The 20,159-nt window shown below is 38.6% G+C and overlaps 2 protein-coding genes across 2 annotated transcripts; both read left to right on the top strand.

Moving 5' to 3' along the window:
* The first annotated feature begins 1,208 nt into the window (after positions 1-1,208).
* Positions 1,209-7,014, top strand: LOC103185896. Its single transcript, XM_042340420.1, has 6 exons — positions 1,209-1,260; positions 1,424-1,744; positions 3,822-3,935; positions 4,656-4,699; positions 5,744-5,854; positions 6,590-7,014. Exons 1-6 carry the CDS (start codon positions 1,209-1,211, stop codon positions 6,752-6,754), a joined length of 807 nt encoding a protein of 268 aa, XP_042196354.1. The 3' UTR covers positions 6,755-7,014.
* A 5,194-nt stretch (positions 7,015-12,208) lies between these two features.
* Positions 12,209-14,012, top strand: LOC103185952 (tapasin-related protein-like). The gene is made up of 3 exons (XM_007904715.2): positions 12,209-12,263; positions 12,348-12,662; positions 13,687-14,012. Exons 1-3 carry the CDS (start codon positions 12,209-12,211, stop codon positions 14,010-14,012), a joined length of 696 nt encoding a protein of 231 aa, XP_007902906.2.
* Positions 14,013-20,159: the final 6,147 nt, after the last annotated feature.

The raw sequence follows: 20,159 nt of genomic DNA, 5'->3' as shown, positions 1-20,159 counted from the left end.
TATAGCTTTTCATATTATAAATATGATGTAGTCTGCATCGCCACCTGGCAAATCACCATTATGTCCCTACAATATATAATTTGCATAGATTTGTGTAAGAAAATGTCCTGCATTTATCAGATTACTTGTTACCTATGAACAACAACAATTCACATTTATGCAGCATCAATTCAATTCACTTAACAGTATATTCTGTGAAGCGTTTTGAGACGTTTTGAAGACGTAATAAGGCACAAGGATTAATATTACATCATGGCATCCTTCGCATAGCCTATAATCTTGGTGGGCTTCAAAGCATTTCGGTGGGACACTAAGTAAGGGAAAGGCAGCGGGGAGAGAGCTGGAGATAGATATGTTTCAAGAGGTAGGAATTGAGTCAGGACAAAGACGGATTGGGAAAGAGTGAGACAAATTGCGAGGTGGAGGGATTTGCAAAAGATAGGGTATAGGAATCTAATAATAATTACAGTACAATCCTTGATTGATATATCACCTTATTATGTTGTTGAGATGTTTCAAAAGAGTTTTGCAGGATATATTGTGAACTCGTATGATTGTGTTTATTTTGTGGACAAAGAACTGAAGGTTTAGCCACTGATGGTGATGCAGAGAGGGTGCAGCAAGCCATTGGAGACAGAAGATGTTGGCAGAAGACAAGGAGGATGGTTTCCAGACCGCGTGTAGAAAATGGTGGAAGCAAAGTTGAGTGGCCAGAACTTTGGCTACCAAGGGCAAGTTGGAGATGGGCCAATAATTGGAGAGTTTAGAGGGACTGGGGTACACCTTTTGATGGAGTGATTTTGAAGCAGAGCACTATGCCAGAAGAGAAGGAAAGGTTAATTTCTATAAAAGGGGACAGCTGGATAAAAGTAGAAGACATTTTTCGTCAGATTTGAATGTTTCTGACACAACTGGTTCCACGAGTTGATGCCCAAACCAACATTTACGATTGGACAAAGCACCACAATCTATTTATGATGCTAAACAGAGCATTTTTTTAAAGTTTTGATACACTAAGCTTTTTTCTGCTCTTAACAGGGTGGGTTAGTATTTTCATAATTTTAATGCCAAACTGATTTCAAATTGCGTTCTCCACACCTGTTACATTTCGCGAACCCAAAGAAACAGGAAGTCAGTGTCACAGCGACCTACTCTGCATCAAATAATCCACGTTCACTTGTGACAGACCATCAGAGCCAGAGTCAGACATGGGGAGTGTTGTCTTCCTGTACCTGTCTGCCTTACACATTATTTCAACAGGTATATATGTTCATTCTATAGTTCGGTTATTCTATGAAATACTTGCAAACTTGTTTCCATGTGACATTTATCTTACATACTTACGTTTATTCCTCTTTTACTCATTTGTTTTCTCAATGGCTCACCACCTGAGAAGTCAGTGTTTGACTTTATTTTCTGACAGTTGATGGCGATTCTTCCGTGAAAGTGACTCAAATCCCCGACCATGTGGCTGCCATCAGAGGAACAAATGTTACCTTCCGCTGTATCTTCCCCTTCTCTCAAGACGGTTCAGAAGTGGAGGTGCAGTGGAATAAGAAGGGTGAGAGTGGCTATTTGGATACAAAGGAGGATAACAGGAAACTATTTGGTGTAAAAACTAAAGGAAGCAGCTTCTTCCAGTTCTTGAATGTGATTTCACAGGACTCTGGAGTCTATCGCTGTGTAGTGGTCCGTCAGGGATCAATAATCGGAACAGGATCTGGATCGCGATTAACTGTGTGCGGTGAGTGTGAATGAAGAGCGAAATTGGCATTTAGAAATTACATGAAAAGTAATAAATGCGGTGAATGCTATATCGTTATTTATATTGTTTGTACATTATAACTTTCACAATCTAGTTTTTAAAGTGCTTTGAGACATCTCGAAGATGTGATAAGGTGCTATTTTCAAATGCAATGATTATTTTATCACCACCGTTCGGCAGCGGTCAGCAGAAGCGAAATTCTATCTCAGAGCCGAAAGTACAACCAACTGAGCCACACTAACACAGTGTGCACACCTCTGCCAGGAATCCTCTATTGTTCGCGGGTTCAACCTATTGAACAGACATTTTTAAGTGATCATTTGCACCTGCCAATCATCAAAGTTAGTAATAATATGCAAGATAAAGATTATGAATAAATATTACTTGACAAAGCCACAATGTAGTTAAAGCAGGAGGAAGGCGATGCTGCTGTGAGAGGGATATTTGTGTATCTAAACAAACCTCCAATTGTACTCAGGAATCAGGAGTTTGCAAAGAAATGTATTGGATACAAATTAAAATAAAGTTTCTCCTGCTGATTGATCAAAATGAATACAATTCTCCTCCATTATCTTTTCTGCAGTTCCCCCAACTCCACTGAAGATTTTCTCTAGGAATTCACCTAAGCCTCAGACTCTTGTGTGTGAAACTGCTTTGTTTCACCCAAAGGAAATCACCTTCACTTGGTATAAAGATGGCACCGAAATTGTGCCAACACCAGAAATAAAGCTGGAAGAGTCAGGTTCCACTGAGAAGCAGAACTCAGAGGATCTCTATAAGGCCTCGAGCTCTATCGAAGTCACACAGTCTGGCCAGAATGGATCTGTTTATAACTGTCTGGTGTCTCACATCAGCCTCAAGACTTCAGCTATTGCCACCTTCGCTTTCCCAAAATCTAAAGCAGGTAAGATGCTAAAAGATTATTAAAAAGTCAACTGTTGTTAATTGAATTTTCATAGGGATGTTCAGTTGCATTGATTCATTAAGTAAATTGTCTGAAGCAATTTGAGACAACAATTATGTGATAATAATAATAATATTAATCCTTGCATTCGATATATCAGTCGCAGTATAAAATGCATGGATTATTATTAATGTTCAGCGGAAGAACGTCGGATCTCATCACTTGATGTCTGACAGCAATCGGGTCGAAGTTGGAGGTCGAGTGTGGAGGAAGATGGGAGAGTTGGGTTTCATCACTGTACATGTGAACATGCAATACATGTCTACAGTGATGTCGCCAAGTGGGATAGATAGTGAAGAGCAGAGGACCGAGGATAGAGCCAGGAGGAACATCCAATGTTCAGCAGCACCTACCTGTGTCTTGAGGGATGGAGTGTGACTGTTGTCCTGGGGAACCTGAGGGGATAGGAAGCGATGGCTGATATGATGGGAGACCAAAGTGTTGAGAATGGTGGTGAGGGAGTTGTGGATGATGGTCATATAATACATTGTATCTTTTGGTGTGAAGGTTTTGCTAAACCTAACGCATATTATATACGTATAATAACTTAACATAATATAGCATCATAAAGCGGTCTAATTTTCAAACTCTTTTTAACACAAGGCGTTTGATCACAAAATGTAATTTTATTCCATAATGTTCCCTCATTTTATTAATAACAAGTGAGCACGTTTCATTGCTTGTGATGAGATGTCACTGGGTACAGCCGTCTTACTCTACAATTTATGGTTTGTATTTTGTGAAAATCAATGGTACGTTTTGGTGTCTGTGTGTTCTGCGCGTCACCTCGCCTGTGTAATAAAATCAAGAGCATTAATAAAAATACACGCGATCAGATGTCATTAGTTACACTACAAAATAACAAACTGTTTTCAATGATGCTCTTATCATTTTTATTCTTATTTCAATAAATACAAAGATTAAGATTAGATTTGTAATATTTAAACCGCTCATTTTGCTTAATATTTGTCTAAATCACTACCAATATAATTCATAACTGATATGCATAAAATTTATATTCCACTTCAATGACTGGAACTATAAATCGTTGCGCTGCACAATGTTTCACCTCAGTTTACACTGTTTCTCCAGACAGTAAAAATGTAATCCGATATTTATTGTGGGCTGGATGTGCAGCGGGTGGTTTCGCATTTCTGGCGCTTGTGATCATTATTGGGAAGCGATGCCAATTAAAAAAGAAAAACGGTAAGAAAATTCTGATTTCATTGCAATTAATTGTAAATATTACACATTGATACAAAACTACAGAAAGCACCACTGGGTTAGAAAAATGGGGATAAAAGCATCTTGATTGTTACTTCAAATTTGAAGGTTGAGTTCTGTAATGCCACGGTTATACAATACCAAATGCTAGTAGTTATTGCAACAGATTCAGCACTGTAATCATTTCACATGGTGAACTTTAGTATTGCAGAATTTGACTTTTTACAACATCCAATGTCTGGTCTAACATATTGCAATCCGCTTTAAATATGACGAATTACGTGCATTTATTTGCAAGTCATCGTGATGAATGGCGTCAAATAAATGCAAGAATTCACAGTAGATGTATGTTTACTAGCAATAGAATTCACTTAAACATTATATTCAAATGGTGTCATCAACAATATGTTTTTATTATGGAGAGTCCCAGGTGAGTGGCCTCGGCCAAGAGAAAAAACAAAAAGGATTGAGGAATAGTGGATAGGCGTCGCCAAGTTTGAAATTGAAAATGTTCAAGGGAAACAGTTCCTCCGTTTTGAGGATTTCAGAAAGTATGAGTGAAGGGGAGATTCAGAGAGAAGGAAAAGGGTGCAGGCGAATATTTCTATTTCACTCATCCTGAAATGTAGAACAATAATATTATTCTAGTGTTAATACTGAAATTGAGTAAATATTTAATTCAGTAAATTTAATTCATTTTAGGATCAAAGGGAAACCTGACTCAATTGGGCAAACTTGAAGATCAGGTAAGTTTGTCACCAAATTATTTGGGTGACCAATGGACCAACTCAGTGATTATCATTGTGGCCGGTATCATTCCAAACATCTTAAAATGCTTCATGAACAATCGTTGTCTTTGTAGCGACTCTATTTGGTCGAACCAACTTACACACAATATAGTCCGATAAACCTTCATGAAGTGTTCTGCCAATTTATCATGATTACCATTCGCGAGGACACCGGACAAGCCTTATTCTGTGTTAGAGTATTCTCCAATAATCTTAAACGTAAACCGAAATAAGAGTACAGGAACTTGGTTTACCAACCCACCTCCAACAAGATAGAGCTCATGTTGACTCGGACTATGAGCTGAAAGTTTCCAACCTTAACATCATTCCTCCAGAATTACAGACCTATTTATTTCCCGTTTCAGGATTAAGTTGTTACGTAAATAAACACGGTTTGCTGGCAATAATTTAACTTTCTGGTAATCCTTCCGAGTCTGGCATATGTCAAGGAACACGAGGAGTCCCAGCATATTTTAAATGATAATATTTTAAGTGATAATTGTTGTTTGATCCATCTAATCAGATATGCAACATTTTTTCACGGGGTGGATTTAAAAACATCAATTGGAAAAATGAATTTCACTGCCTCTTGACAGAACTCTTGGGCAAGTTTCCTTACTCCACACGCCTAATAATAATCCCTCCAAAAAACAAAACAATAATAAATTGGTCATTTTCAATCCACGACTGTTTGTGGGACATTGCTGTGCGCAATTGGCTGCCACGTTCGCCCACAAAAATATACAGTCAATTCACTTTACAGTGTTTTCTGTGAAGCACTTTGGGACGTCCTCCCGACATGAAAAGCGCTATATCAAATGCAAGGATTATTATTATTATTATTATTAACTCGATCTACATACTGAATGTTATATTTCTTTAGCTATTTGAACTTCATAGCAGACACTTTTTTTTCCTTAAACCCACTACTTATTCAATACCATGGTCAAAGATGACAGACCAAGAAAGGCAACGGAACAACCACGTACCTTTGTTTTACAGGCGGGGGAGGCAGCAGCGGGTGACAACGTGGCTTATGTAACATTGGATTTGAGAAGTTCCAATAAAACTCCAAGAAATAAACATCAGGAAGACAGGACAGTATACGCCCAGGTACACAGCATAGAGAAATCTTGTATTGAACAGGTTTGGTAAATTGGGTTCATTGATTTTCATCGTTATTATTTTGTCCCCTCCTCCAATCTTCTACCTCGTTTTCGATGCTGCATTTGGTTGTGGAACATTTTCAGCTTTCCAAGATTCAACCAATATCATTTCTTTTTCTAAAGATAATGAAGATATGTAAAACGGATCAATTTTAAAGAGTATTGGGGAAAAGGCGGGTAAATGGGACTCAATAGATTATTCTTTCAAACAGACAGCACGTGTACGATGGGCCGTCTGGTCTTCTGGGCAATATAGTTCTAGTACTTTATCTTTATAATCGAATCAACAATTCAGCAAATAAATTAACAAGGATCAGATATATTCCGATCCAGACATCCTGAGATGTCAATGTCCCACAGAGCAATCAGGAATTGCATCATTAACTGATCTTCGCCAACCCATGAAAGCAGTTGTCAGCTCATCGTTGAGATCTACAGCCCTTAAATCTGCAGCTACATATCGCAGTTTGCAATATCAATCGTCCTTGGGGTGAAGGGTTTGGAATAATGTAATGTAAAATGTGTTGCATACATGAGGGGAAGAGATAAGAGAGTTATAGAGAAAATAGGAAGGGATGGAGCTCGTGTGAAGTATAAACACCGGATGGTCAGTTCCTGTACCATTCTATGTACATCTCTCTGTGGAACGAGCACAAAGACAAACCAAACGTTGTTTTTTCAGACCAAGCGAGGAGCAGCCGCTAACAAGCTGACATACGCTGCTCTGGATTTGCCTCGCTCCAAAAATACAGGAAAAGCTAAACACAGCGACAAGAATTCAGAGTATTCCGAGGTAAAGATCAGAAACTACGAAGATGGCACTTTCATGGAGTCAGGAACCGCATAATGTCACAATAATAGACAATTATTGATGCAGATTCCTCACAGTTCCCTTCTAATGTAGACTAGTTACAGTGTGTACATCAATGTGGTGTGTTATTGTGTCACTGCTCTGACACTGCAGGAAGACATAATGTTTGATTAGTTTGTATTACCTATCATTTATCAAGTCAATGCAATTTCAACTTCAAATTTTTTTAATACTAATCTGATAATGTCTCTGCGCTATAAACTATAATAATTTATAAAATCTAAGAAGCTATTATATCACTGGAACAAAATATACCAATACAAATCTAGAACCAGTTTCTAATAGTTTGTAAGACTGTGAAACGTTTTTGTCGACTTTCAATAAACAAAAGTTATGAAACGTAATGTGTTGGGTTTGATTTGTTCAATCTATATCTTCGATAGAATCCGATAAAATTAAATCAAAAACTATAAAATGGAATTCTTAAGCGTTGTTTCAGATGGAGCTTAGCCAAGTACTTACTGCTGGGCTTCAGACATAGATTATGATGATTCTTTAACGTTCAGTAATGTTTCTCTCTCTCTCTGGGAAATCCAAACATTTTATGTATTAGTCACTAATTGAATGATTGCCCGAAGAGCTGCCCCTTTAGTTGATCCCTGCTATCATCATTCCATTGACCGTGGAGCCAATTTCAACAACAAATATCCGGTTGAATACCCACAACATTTGTATGTAGATTTCATGATCAATTCTAAAACCATTTCTCAGTCGGTCACATTTAAAAGTTAGCAAGCCTCTGCTCAGGGTGGCTCCTTCATGGCTGAATCTGATAGATTGAATACCAGGTCCTCTGCATTACACACAGCGCCAAGTAAATATTCAGCAGCTCAGTGTGTGCTGTGAGGGTAATGTTTTGTTTCATTTATATTTTGTTACCTCATCTGATGACAGTAACGCACAGAGTCTCAAATTAGAAGTAAAGTGACATAAATTACCTTAGAAACATTCTAAGAAAATGGGATGCAATTGATCTGCCGCAATGAAAAGGTTATTGTGTGGGCGTTATGCAGTATGTGCAAAAACTCCAGCTAAAATGAAGCAACAATCTTTTTTTACCCATGTCTCTGCTGTACCGGCAATAAATGAAGAACACGATTATCTCCCTTCACTGGTAATTCATGCAATACATCAGCTGATGGTGCGAGCGGTGGATATTTGTTGCAATTTCACACATATATATCTAAATATACATATGTATATAACGGAAACACTCTCATACCACAAAGCTTCCTGTTGGCCATCAGTAAAGTCTGTGTGCCTCATTTAATTTTTTCATCTGTTTCTATATTTCACTGTGGAGTCCTGTAGCTCAGTGGTTAGAGCACTCGCTTTGCAAGCGAGACAACTGGTTCAATTCCAGACAGGGCGAAACCTTGGGCAAGTTTCCTTACTCCACACGCTTAATAATAATCCCTCCAAAACAAAACAATAATAAATTGGTCATTTTCAATCCACGACTGTTTGTGGGACACTGCTGTGTGCAATTGGCTGCTGCATTTCGCCCACAAATATATGGTCAATTCACTTTTCAGTGAAGTGCTTTGAGATGTCGAGAAGATGTGAAAAGCTCTTTATCAAATGCAAGGATTATTATTATTATTATTACAAAGCAACATTCCATTTGATAGAATCAATGCAAATCTTGTTTTTTTCTTAAAAAAACAGATATTATAAGAGACGTGTTTATGTACCTATTCACTGTGTTAAATTAAATTGAATTTCTTGAAGACTTAAGCAGGATCGCTGTGGTATTGTTTATAGGGGCATGCATTATGGACAGTTGCATAAAATGGTATCAAAATTGATTTGTGGAGTATCTTGCACACAACTTCCCAAGGCTGATCTTAAGGGACTCCCATTCAATGACACGAATGGTGAATGTTCTCCACAATCCAATGTCCCTTTTATAAACAAAACGCAAAATACTGTAGATATTGGCAATCTGAAACTACAACAGAAGTCATTGGGAACACTCAGCAGGTCAGGCAGCATCTGACAAAGGGTATTGGATCCAAAACGTTGACTCATTTTCCTTTTTCCTAGTTGCTGCCTGACCTGCTGAGTGTTCCCAGTGACTTCTGTTTTTGTCCCCTTTGTAAGTCTTTGTAAATCCCCAATCATGTTGCCACTGTCGGGGCTGTGCTGTCAAATCCATGGCATCTGAGTATTAGAGTTTTTCTCCTCCATATCCATGGTTTATCATTAAATATGTATTAATCGGTGTGCCTTGATGTTCATTAGGGTTTAGTATTTTAACATAAGAGGACTATAATGCCCTGGCCTCCAAATCGTACCCAGCAATTAATGGTATAAAGCTTGTTGAAACAGCTTTGGATGAATCCCCATCCCATTGTGAAACATCTTCACTGAAATCCAAGTGGAGGTTGAATCCTCCAAATCTAAAGATAGATGAAAGTCACAGGATGGGCGACAGCACCCAAAGTATTCAGTAAGATAAACAAATACAGCCAGTGGTCAAAAGGTGGAATCAATCCATGAAACAGCACAAGTGTCTTTGATTTTGATGCCCAGCAGGTACTTAGATTATGGTTACATGATTGTATACTGGCGCTGATTGATAGAATATCTCAGATGCCACCTCAGCTCAGGAAACGATTCACTGCAATTAAAGCAATGAGCAAGGATTCATATTGGTCCCCGAGGCACCATAATATAGTTGTTGTGTGACAGACACTCACATCACTGACTTTGTTTTTCACGTTTGGACCAGCACGTATTCAGAGATGGTAAATGTGAAGCAACATTTTGTCCCTGTTTGATTGTGCAAGCTACAAACTAACAGTCATTAAAAAAATTAATTATACCTTTGTATGGCTCTAACAATATATTATTGCAATGTATCTGTAATACTTGTTCATTTTGTATGTGAATTGTACATAGGGAAATAGCTGGACTAATAGATAGATAGATATAAAATTGCTCGCTCAATCCAAGACTGTTTAAGAAACTGCTTAGGGTAATTTGCTGTCTCGTTTTGTCCACAAATACCCAGTGAATTCCCTTTACAATATATTCTGTAAGATGCTTTGAGACATCTCAATTATGTGAAAAGGTGCTATATCATTATGATTACTATTATATGATCTATTTTTGTGTATGTCTCTTTCCCGGTCCAACCCACAAAGAGTGTTGTTGCATCCAGTCACCTTCTGCGTGAATTCACTGGATCAGGCATTCATTTCCCATATTCATTTGGTCAAGAATATTCCTCCTGGGAGTAGGGATTCTTCCACTCAGTTTCTGTTAACCCAGCAAGTCAAAGCTCTACCGAGTAGGTGGTCCTAGCTGGATAAGCAGTGGCAAGTTTGCCAGACTGTGCACTAAATGGCAAGCTATGCGATTTTTAGCAGGTTAAACTCCAGCAGTAACCCACCTTCACTCTGAGGTCCCCAAATCTTGGCTTCTGTCAACCCCTGCATAAACCTCCCCAGAATTAGTTAACCAGTGTCAGATCCTCAAGGGAGATAGTATGCCTTCCTTTCCAAACACAAGAAAAATCCCATATTTAGGTGTGGTGTATATGTTGAACCCTCAGTCTAGTTTGGATACACTTAAACATGGTGATGGGTTTCCACATGTGTCAGACACCAGGCTGCTCTAAAGAAAAGAATATTTCTAAATATTGCCAGTTCCAAATAAAATGTTATAACATCAAAGATAATATGAGTACGGTTCCTCCAATCTATATATCAACTTCACATCCATTAAAGATGTGGATTTTGTTGCATTCTTACTTGTAAACTATGCTGCCTCCATTTTGCAATCCTTTGGGGTTTGTTTAGGTGCTTGTCCATTTCATTCTTTAAACAGTACACATGCCACCTTTTCCACATTAGGTCATACATTGTAAAATATTTACAGCTCTCAGTTATAATTGTAATCTGGGACATATATTGTCTCCTAATTTTACAATGAAGCATCTGGTTCTACACAAGACGCTGATGCCAATAACTACTATTGTAGTTGTTGGCATCAACTGATCTGCCGAATATTATGCCACAATTCTACCAATATCATCAGGGTTTCAGTTGAAGTCAATAACTGGCATTTATCATTCTGTATGAATCAAACCTGAACAAACAATCACCTCCATTCAGCAATCGCCCCCAGTTAACATCCTTCCTGAAACAGCCCGGTTTGCACACCAAAGAACCCTAACTCACCCTTATATTTTGTCGCCTGGGTGTTTGATGAAGATTTGTTTGACTGTATATAACACACTGTTTACCAACTGTTGCTTTCAAAAAATCACTTGAAACACTATGATATATCCTCCTGATGTGAAAAATTTGAAATGAAAGGATAATTATTATAAAAGATCAGGAGGACAGAAGGAACTAGGGCAACATGAGAATTATATAAGCAGCAGATTTACCTTACAATGTCTTTCTTCTGCAGGCTTCAGTTAGTCTAATAAACGTTACCATTACTAATCCCAATTTATTTGAACCAAGGAACTACCAGTATGTGATTAGAGTTTCTGGGACATGTTGTTTGACTCTCTAACAAGTAATAGAACACAATTATCCTGACTATTAAGCTGAATAAGGCAATACAGAATTCCTCATCACAATGCTGTTCTGTTCAACCTCCAGAGTATCCATGCAGAATATGCAGAAAATTGGTCCAAAACACTGATTATCCAGTGTATTGGGACATTCTCCTGAAGTGAAAGGCTCTTTGAAAATTTTATTTTGTTTTTTTGGTTATCACGGTTTCGAAGTGTCTGAAAGCACTTCACAGAATATACTGTAAAGTGAGTTGATTGTATATTTTGTGGGAGAAATACACCACAAAAACTAGTTGAACCCAGATATGGATCAATTTCCTGTTTAAAAGAAGCTGAAGTTATTTAGTTGGGGTGAGGCACCACAATTGAACTCATAGTGTTCTTGTAGCTAGAATTATTGACACGTGGTTGTTTCTAGAAAGAAGGTTGGCGACACCTGCGCACACAAAATCATAATAAGTAATATATTTTCCAAATATTTGGTTGGCTACGTAAAAGTGTGAAGGGGCATTGTGAAATATATTTCTACTATAGGTAATCGTGGTTGCCAATGGATCGCAGTTACCCAATTAATTCATTTGATCAAAGGCGTCAAAAACAAAATATTTCCGCCCGATCAACTTGCTTTTAGATATTTTCCATCAGGTATACCAAATACAGCAGGGATCAGAGTGAATGGATTTCAAACTTTTGAGATTACGTTGTAGCCCAATAAGGACATTTACATCTGCACATCTCACCCTCTTAAGCTCGTTCATCAGTTTCGCGGTTTTCCTACTGTGATATCATATATCACTGCATCTCGATTTGCATCTGATTAAACGCAAACTGAGTTTTTCCAAACCCATCAGAGCTTCGAATTTATTTGGAGCCAGCGTCATCTGACATTGAGCAAAATGATTTTGAAACAGATTGTGTTTCTGTACCTAGTAATTCTCACTATTGGCACAGGTATTTGATATTATTCTCTCGATCGATATCTTCTATATTTTTTGTCACATGCGTTTACATAACATTTGTATTCATCTTTGACAGTTGCCGCCAATGCTCGCCTCACAGTGACCCAAACCCTTGAAAGCCCTATTGCGATCGTAGCTGCCAACGTTACCTTCAGATGCATTTTCTCCCCTTCTGATAATTCTGCTGTGACTGTTGAGTGGTGGAAACTGGGCGAGAATGAGTTTCTCCAGCCGGGCTCAGACAGCAGGAAACGGTTCCTTACCCAGAGTGGGGAAGCTTCCCTTCAGCTCCTGAGTGTCAACCTCCAGGACTCAGCAGCCTATTACTGTGGAGTGAGATATCGAGGAAGAGGAATGACAAATGGAACTGGATCATCACTGGTTGTTCATGGTAAGTAAGTGGTCGCTGCTATTGTTCTAAATATATCTCAATGTAAATAACCAGAGGACAGGGTTTTTGATTACCTCTTTTTTTCAATATCACAGCACAAATTAAATACCATAAATATGTGAAGCCAATTTATATTTAGTATTGCACTTTACCTTTTAGTGTTAAACTAAATGAAATTCCCTAAATAACAATAATAATAATCCTTGCATTTGATATATCGCCTAGTCATGTCTTCGAGGTGTCTCAAAGAGTATACTGTAAAGTGAATTGACTGTATATTTTGTGGGTGAAAACGCGGCAGCCAATTGCGCACAGCAGCGTCCCACAAATAGCCATGGATTGAAGTGACCAATTTATTGTTATTATTTTTTTGGAAATAATTATTATCCCCAGTAAAGCAATCCACCAATCGACTAACAACCAGGTTCCTACTTACTGCTCGGAAAACAGAAGTGTGTGAAGTAAGGAAACTTGCCCAACAATTCGCCCTACCGGGAATCAAACCCAGGTCTCGTGCGAGGAGAGTGCTCTAAATATACAAATTACAAATATAAAATAATGCACATTGAACCTCGGCGTGTTTTTGAGAACAAAATCCAATTTATATTTACTGCATATTGCATCTTTCATATGGGGAGGATGTCTCATCATTTAATCAACCTTACCAACCTCGCAATTTCATTCAAGCATGTAGCCTCGTAATGTAGTCCTGTAATAGAATACATCGATTAACAGTCATGAAACTCTATTTCCCAGTTGACCATTCTGTCATGACTGTTAGTGCATGACTGCCTCTTATAGCTGTCTCATTAAATGTTGCAAAATAGTAAAATTATTTCCATAAATGTTAGTATTAGCAATTTAAATTCAAGATATTCCTGAAGGAAATGTCAACAGTTCCCATAAATATTACAGCCTAAATCATTATACTGCACTGGAAGGATGGAATATGACAGAGAATAGATGTTCCAGTTTCAGAAATTATATGATTTGCACGTTTTTTCTCTAATCTGTTTTTTCACAGCTCCCCCGATGCAACCTAACATCGTGTCTGATGGGAACTCGACCACTTCTCTGACTCTAGTTTGTGAAACGGATGGGTTTTACCCAGAGGATATCAGTGTCACTTGGTATAAAGATGATAAGAATGTTTTCACTGTAAATAAAAGAAAGCAGCTTGGGAGAGATGGGAGAGGTTATCAAGTTTCGAGCTCCTTGGAAGAGACACAGCCCGTGAGGAGTGGGGCTGTTTACATCTGTGTGGTATCTCACCTAAGCCTCAAGTCTCCAATCATCGCTATTTACTCTGTTCCTGTTTCTAAACAAGGTACGATTGTTTTATTTCTCTAAACATAGACGTCTATTGTATCATTGGTTTTATAGCCTAGGCTAACTTCAGTGCGTTGCTGGGGTGAGCAGTGCCCTGGAATACTGAGAGCCCGCCTGGATCAGGAACCAGACTACCGAGACTGCCACCGAGGGCTGACTCGATTCTGACAATCCACTGCCAGGCATGTCATATTGGAGTCAGTTCAGCTCCAAGGAGACTTCACTAAGTGTTGTGTTGTATTGTCAGGGGTGCCATCCTTCAGATGAGATGTTAAACCGAGGTTCCATCGGCCTGTACAGGTGGATGTTAAAAGATTTTGTGGTAATATTCAAAAAGAGAAGGGAGTTTCTCTCAGTGTCTCTCTGAATTCTGCATTGTTGGAGGGTAAAAGCTTGAACTGAGGACGTCCCCTCTGCTTGTTGAGGTTGATGTTAAAGATCCCATGACATCATTGGATAAGAGAAGAGACTTTATCCAGGTGCACGTAAACATCCCTCAGATATTCACTTATTCACTTATATTCACTGCGCACAGCAGTGTTCCACAAACAGCCATGGAGTGAGTGAGCAATTTTACTTGGAAGATGGCCAGGACACTGAGAGAAGCTCCATTCTCTTTTGAAGTATGCCATTGGATCTTTAACAGCCACCCGAACAGGCAGTTGGAAACTCGGTTTAAAATCTCATCTGAAGAACGCCGCCTCTGACAATGCAACACATTACTAAACAGGGTATCCTTGGAGCTGAATTAGCTAAGCAGGATGCATCCCTCCATGGAGAGAGTACGCATTCCATTCCAACAATCTACCGTGTGTTGGTAGGAAGCATGAAAATCTCAGCTTGGTTGAGATTCTCAAGCAACCTGGGGCTTGAACCCGCAAAGTTGTGATTCAGAGGCCAGAGTGCTAACACTGCACCAGGCAAACAATTATAAAGAAAACAATCTGCCTAATGTGCATATTCTGTGAGATTAATTTTAATTAATTTAATGAATTCAAATTATGATATTTCATATTGCAAGTCATATTCCTACTATTCCTCTTCCCCCCACTCTTCAGCCCATCAAAATTAGTCCTTTTCCAGTCAAGCATTTTCACCCTTGACTGTACTTTGTCCCTGTTCATGAGTAATCTAAATCTAATAATATTAATATGTACATGTACATAAGTCCCAAACTACTTATGTATTATATCCCATAATGTTATTTTCTAAAAGAAAACTATCTACTGTGTGTTTGAAAGAATCAACACTTTAAGCTTCAACCATCTCCTTAGGGATCCTGTTCCAAAGGTTCACTATTCGCTCACTGAAAGAGAGTTTGCATAGATTCATTCTGAATTTAGACCCCCACCCGCCCCCCACTTCCACCCCACCCACTTCAATCACAAGCCTTGTCCTCTGGTTTTACTATTCTGGACAAGTTGAAAGAGCCTGTCCTGATCTACAACAACAACAAATTACAGTTATAGAGCACCTTTCACGTTGGGAGGACGTCCCAAGGCGCTGAATCTATATTGTCTTGCCCCTTTAAAATCTTAAAGATAGCAATCATGTCACCTCTCTTACCCAGCGTGAACATGCCTAATTTATTTAGTCGCTCTTCGTAGTCCAGTCCCTCCATTCCCTCAATCATTTTGGTTGCCCTCCTCTGTCTCTGCTCGATTTCTCCAAGATCTGATTGCTACATGTGAAAAATTGAAAGGAGATATCTTAGATCCTAATAACAATATAATAATAATCCTTGCATTTGATATAGCGCTTTTCACGTCGGGAGGACATCCCAAAGCGCTTCACAGAACACACTGTAAAGTGAATTGACTGTATATTTGTGGGCGAACGCGGCAGCCAATTGTGCACATTAATGTCCCACAAACAGTCGTAGATTGGAAATGACCAATTTATTATTGTTTTTGGTTTTGGAGGGATTATCATGTGCTGCTGCAATGCTGCATTGTTTAATGATGAATTCTAATTTAAGAGCCAAAGTCGTGGTGCAGGCCACTATTGAGGTTAAAAAAATGTTATATTTCATATTTGGTTTTATAGCCAGTGAGGATATTCCCCTTTGCTTGTGGATTTCTGGATGTGGAGGTGCTGGGTTTGCATTTCTTGTCCTACTCTTCATCATTTGGAAACAATGTCAATTCAACAACTGTAGAGGTAAGTTATTAATAATCCTTGCATTTCGTGCCTTTCACATCGCAGTGATGTCTTAAAGCACTTCACATATTTTTACTATAAAGTGTAGTTATTGTGTAATTAGTAGGCAAACATGGCATCCCATCTGCCTACAATGTTGTCCAACAAACAGCCACAAAGTGAATGATAAACTATGTTTGGTTGATTGCTGGCCAGGAAACCAGAAGAAACTTCCTCCTCTTTTGGAGTAGTGGCATGGGATCCTTATCATCCATCTGAAGAGATGGGTGGGAATTCAATTTAATATCTCACACGAAGGACAGCACCTCCAACAACGCAACCCCCCATTCTAGGCTATATGAGTTCAACCATCAATTTGGTCTTGCGAGACTCTACCGGCTTCCTGTTGACAGCCAGACTCTATTGGCACCCTGGTGAGAATGGATCGATTTCAAGGTCCTCACTCTCACTTTCAAATCACTGTACACCCTATCACCTCTCTCCATCTCCAATCTGCTCACACTCCTCTCCACTACACTCTGCTTCACCCACAAAATATACAGTCAATTTGCTTTATAATATATTCTGTGAAGCACTTTGAGATATCTAAAAGATATGAAAAGTGCTATATCAAATGCAAGGATATTTTATTATTTTTACCCACTGCCCTGCCCTCACTCAGCTGGCTTGAGTCATATGGATATCACTCATCCCCGCTGTTCCACTATTGGTGGCCATACTTTACACACTATGCTCCGAATGTCTGCCTCAATCACTCCATTTTGTCCCCTCTTTGCTAATCTTGAAATCACACCAGAAGATTGTCCCCTCCAACTGTCCTTTCATTTACCTCCCCTCACTTTCCAGCTCAGCTTCAAACCAGACCAGTTTTAAGCACGCCAGGATGCTACCCGCATGAAGCGTGCTATGTAAATGCAAGTTGTTGTCATTAAACCCACAACCTTTTGACTCAGAGACAAGCATGCTATCAACTAATCCAAACTGTAATGAGAAGGAATAGATTATTGAAAGATCCTTCGAGAGAATGGAAAGTTGTGGTTTCCAATGTGTTGACAGTAAGATTTTGATGCCATGAGAAATTTGATAGTTATCAATTAGTACAATGGGTTTGCAGTTCTTCAAGTCAAGAGACTCATAGAATGAAGTTGAAAATTAATGGACATTTCTAAAAGAATTTCACCATTGTGCTCATTATCATTAAAGTAACAGATTTGGATTAATAACTATCCAGCGATTATTGATTGCAAAGCATTGAAGAAATTATAATGCAGTATTGAAAGGAATTAGTGAGATTCCCTGGAATTGTGCCCTGGGAAGGCATGTTAGATGCTATTCTGAGTAGGAGTTGGCTTAGTTTGTGACTTACTTCCAGAGACAATGATTTATTGTAAATATGTTCATGTTGTGATTTCTAGGAAAAGAGAAAAAAAGGCAATCTCAGCATTGCGAAGATCCGGTATGTTTGTATCATTCATCTCTGTAGCTGTGTCAAATGTGTCATAGTAATGTGATCAATGTATCTTTGCAAATCTATTTTCTGTAAAATATTCTACAATTTACTCTAAGATGTGTTGCTTTTACATTATGTCTACAGGTCCTATCTGCCTGTTTAGGTGGATTTTAAGATCCCATGGCAATATTCGAAAAGAGAAGGGGGTTTCTCCCAGTGTCCTGGCCAACAATCACCTAAATAAAAAATTGGTCACTCACTCCTTTGCTTTTGTAGGATCTTGCTGTATGCAACTGGCTGCACCATTTCGCTGACAAAATGCACGGTCAATCCACTTTACAGTATATCCTATGAAGCACTTTGAGCCATCTTAATGATGTGATAAGGCACTATATGAAATGCAAGGATGGTTATTATTATCTGTGAGGAGAATGGGCTATAGGCAGATTCTCCATGGAGCTGACCCTGTTCCAAGATTATATGCTTGGCATCAGAATATTGGAATTCAGCCAATTCTCTATGGCAATCTCAGCAGTTCTGTTCCTGAGATACGTTTGTCCACATTTCCTGAGATATGTTTGTCCACTGATGAAGAACAGCCAACCTGGCTGGTCAACAAGACTTAGAGAGGCAACGATTTGTCTCATTCAGCTCTTATTAACTCAGCAAGCAAAAGCCCAGTTGGGTAGGGTGGTACTAGTTGGCCAAGCAGTGGGAAGTATTCTAGTAGCAAACTAAGCAGTATTATCTGGATAAGCTCCAGCATTCCTGTACCACAAACCTCCAAAAAGAGCAAAAAGGCTCTATATATTTAGAGACACTATATATATATACTATAAGCCAATAAGCTGAGTCAATAAGCCAAAAAGAAATGGGGTGCAATTTTTAATAACTGCATTATGATAACTTTTAAAAATGCTGCCAATGATAATTTTGTTTTGCCAAATGGTGAAGACAATAAACTAACTGCATAACTCATTACCTTCCAGATCATGCAGTGAACAATTAAGAAGAAGTTGATGTACGTTAGACCTGACCGGTTCTTGAGAAAATGGAAACATACCTAATGAAAACAATGTACGATGTACACTGATATAATGATGAATAGGGAGCCACGGGCTGTCTGCATAGATGGAAGAGTACAATTATATTAGATATTGATGCAGTTGCTTTTTACTGATGTACTGATGTGTGCTTAATGTAATACCATAGTTAGCATAGGTCAGAAACACATTCATCTCTGTCAAGAATGCCACTTTAGGAGGTTTGCTTTAGAAATCTTTATTCAAAGTTAATGTTTGATTCTTTCTTAGTACTATATTATTTGAAGATTATGTTTTGTTTAAAAACTCAGTATGCCACAAATATAAAAATAATTATTGGAGAATTCCCAGTAATCACTGGTGTAATTTCTCAAATCCCAGCGATTCAATATTGTGGACTTACCTTCCAATTTCATTACAATTTGTCCTAGCTTTTGTAACTAGTTTTATGCTGTGTGCTTATTAATCAAATCATTTTGTGTGGCATGCTTTATTGGGGGCTTTAATCTCATCATTTTAGACTGGATTCAAATTAAGGACGCAAAAAGCTTTGCTATTTAATTTTACTAGACAAAAATTCCAACTGACCTATTTGATTCACAAATACACTGCTACAATGCTCATTATTCAAATAAGTTGTAAATTAGGGGATGGGGGGGGGGAAGTTCAGTTTACAAATATTACTGAAATTATTAAAACATTTGAGGGGGTAGGATGAATTTTGAAACATGGTTTCATTCTATGTTCTCCCTCCAGCATGTTTAAGCGCCCTGGGACGCTACCCTGCGTGAGGTGCGATTTATAAATGAAAGTTGTTGTATCTGTTATTGGATGCTGCCCTCTATTCCCTCCATAGCATGGTCAAAGGCCATTCTTCACTGGCGAGATAGACAGCGTGTGTTGTGTGTGTACGTGTGCAGGCTAATTCACTATCAACAGCATCATAACAAAAGGCATAACTGGACATCCACACCTCGCAGTGGTCAGCATATAACTGAAATAAGCGGAATCAATGATTGTTTTTTCCCTTCCTTCATCTCTGAGGGCAATGAAGTCAACCAGGTTTACATGGTTGCGATCAGGGTCTTCAGCACATAGTGGGATGTGGGAGCTTCCTGGTGTGTGTGGCTCGCTTTCACACTGGGTTCCCGAAATCTGACCCACCTGGGAACCACCGCAATACTTATATACTTTGCGGTGGATTCCAGTAGTAATTTGATCTTATTGCTGACGCTTTTTACGTAGTGCAGATAATTACCAAATTATTTTTGAAAACAGTGAAAATCGCGATTGCAGTGTTTTCACTGTGAAATAAATGTAAGAAACCTGAAGCAAAGATTGAATACATCACTTGAGTGCCCTCCAGCGGTTGATGAAGTCCATGTCCTATCACAGATCATTCTCTGTTCATTGCAATTTCATGATGCACCAGATTATCTGGAAGTTGTGTTTCTTTATCTGTACCTTTATTTGATTAGAATATAAAGTTTCTAAATGTCACTCTGTGCTTAAAGA

Source organism: Callorhinchus milii, unplaced genomic scaffold, assembly GCF_018977255.1.
Source record: "Callorhinchus milii isolate IMCB2004 unplaced genomic scaffold, IMCB_Cmil_1.0 Scaffold14, whole genome shotgun sequence".
In the NCBI taxonomy this organism is placed as follows: domain Eukaryota; kingdom Metazoa; phylum Chordata; class Chondrichthyes; order Chimaeriformes; family Callorhinchidae; genus Callorhinchus; species Callorhinchus milii.
Note: the sequence above shows the minus strand (reverse complement) of the source record. Positions and strands in the feature narration are given on the sequence as shown.

Excerpts from the sequence above, each read along its gene's own strand:
- LOC103185952 (XM_007904715.2), top strand. The coding sequence starts at position 12,209 with ATGATTTTGAAACAGATTGTGTTTCTGTACCTAGTAATTCTCACTATT. Across the intron at positions 12,264-12,347 it reads AATTCTCACTATTGGCACAG|TTGCCGCCAATGCTCGCCTC; the intron begins GTATTTGATATT and ends CATCTTTGACAG. Across the intron at positions 12,663-13,686 it reads ATCATCACTGGTTGTTCATG|CTCCCCCGATGCAACCTAAC; the intron begins GTAAGTAAGTGG and ends GTTTTTTCACAG.
- LOC103185896 (XM_042340420.1), top strand. The coding sequence starts at position 1,209 with ATGGGGAGTGTTGTCTTCCTGTACCTGTCTGCCTTACACATTATTTCA. Across the intron at positions 4,700-5,743 it reads TGGGCAAACTTGAAGATCAG|GCGGGGGAGGCAGCAGCGGG; the intron begins GTAAGTTTGTCA and ends TTTGTTTTACAG. Across the intron at positions 5,855-6,589 it reads ACAGGACAGTATACGCCCAG|ACCAAGCGAGGAGCAGCCGC; the intron begins GTACACAGCATA and ends TTGTTTTTTCAG.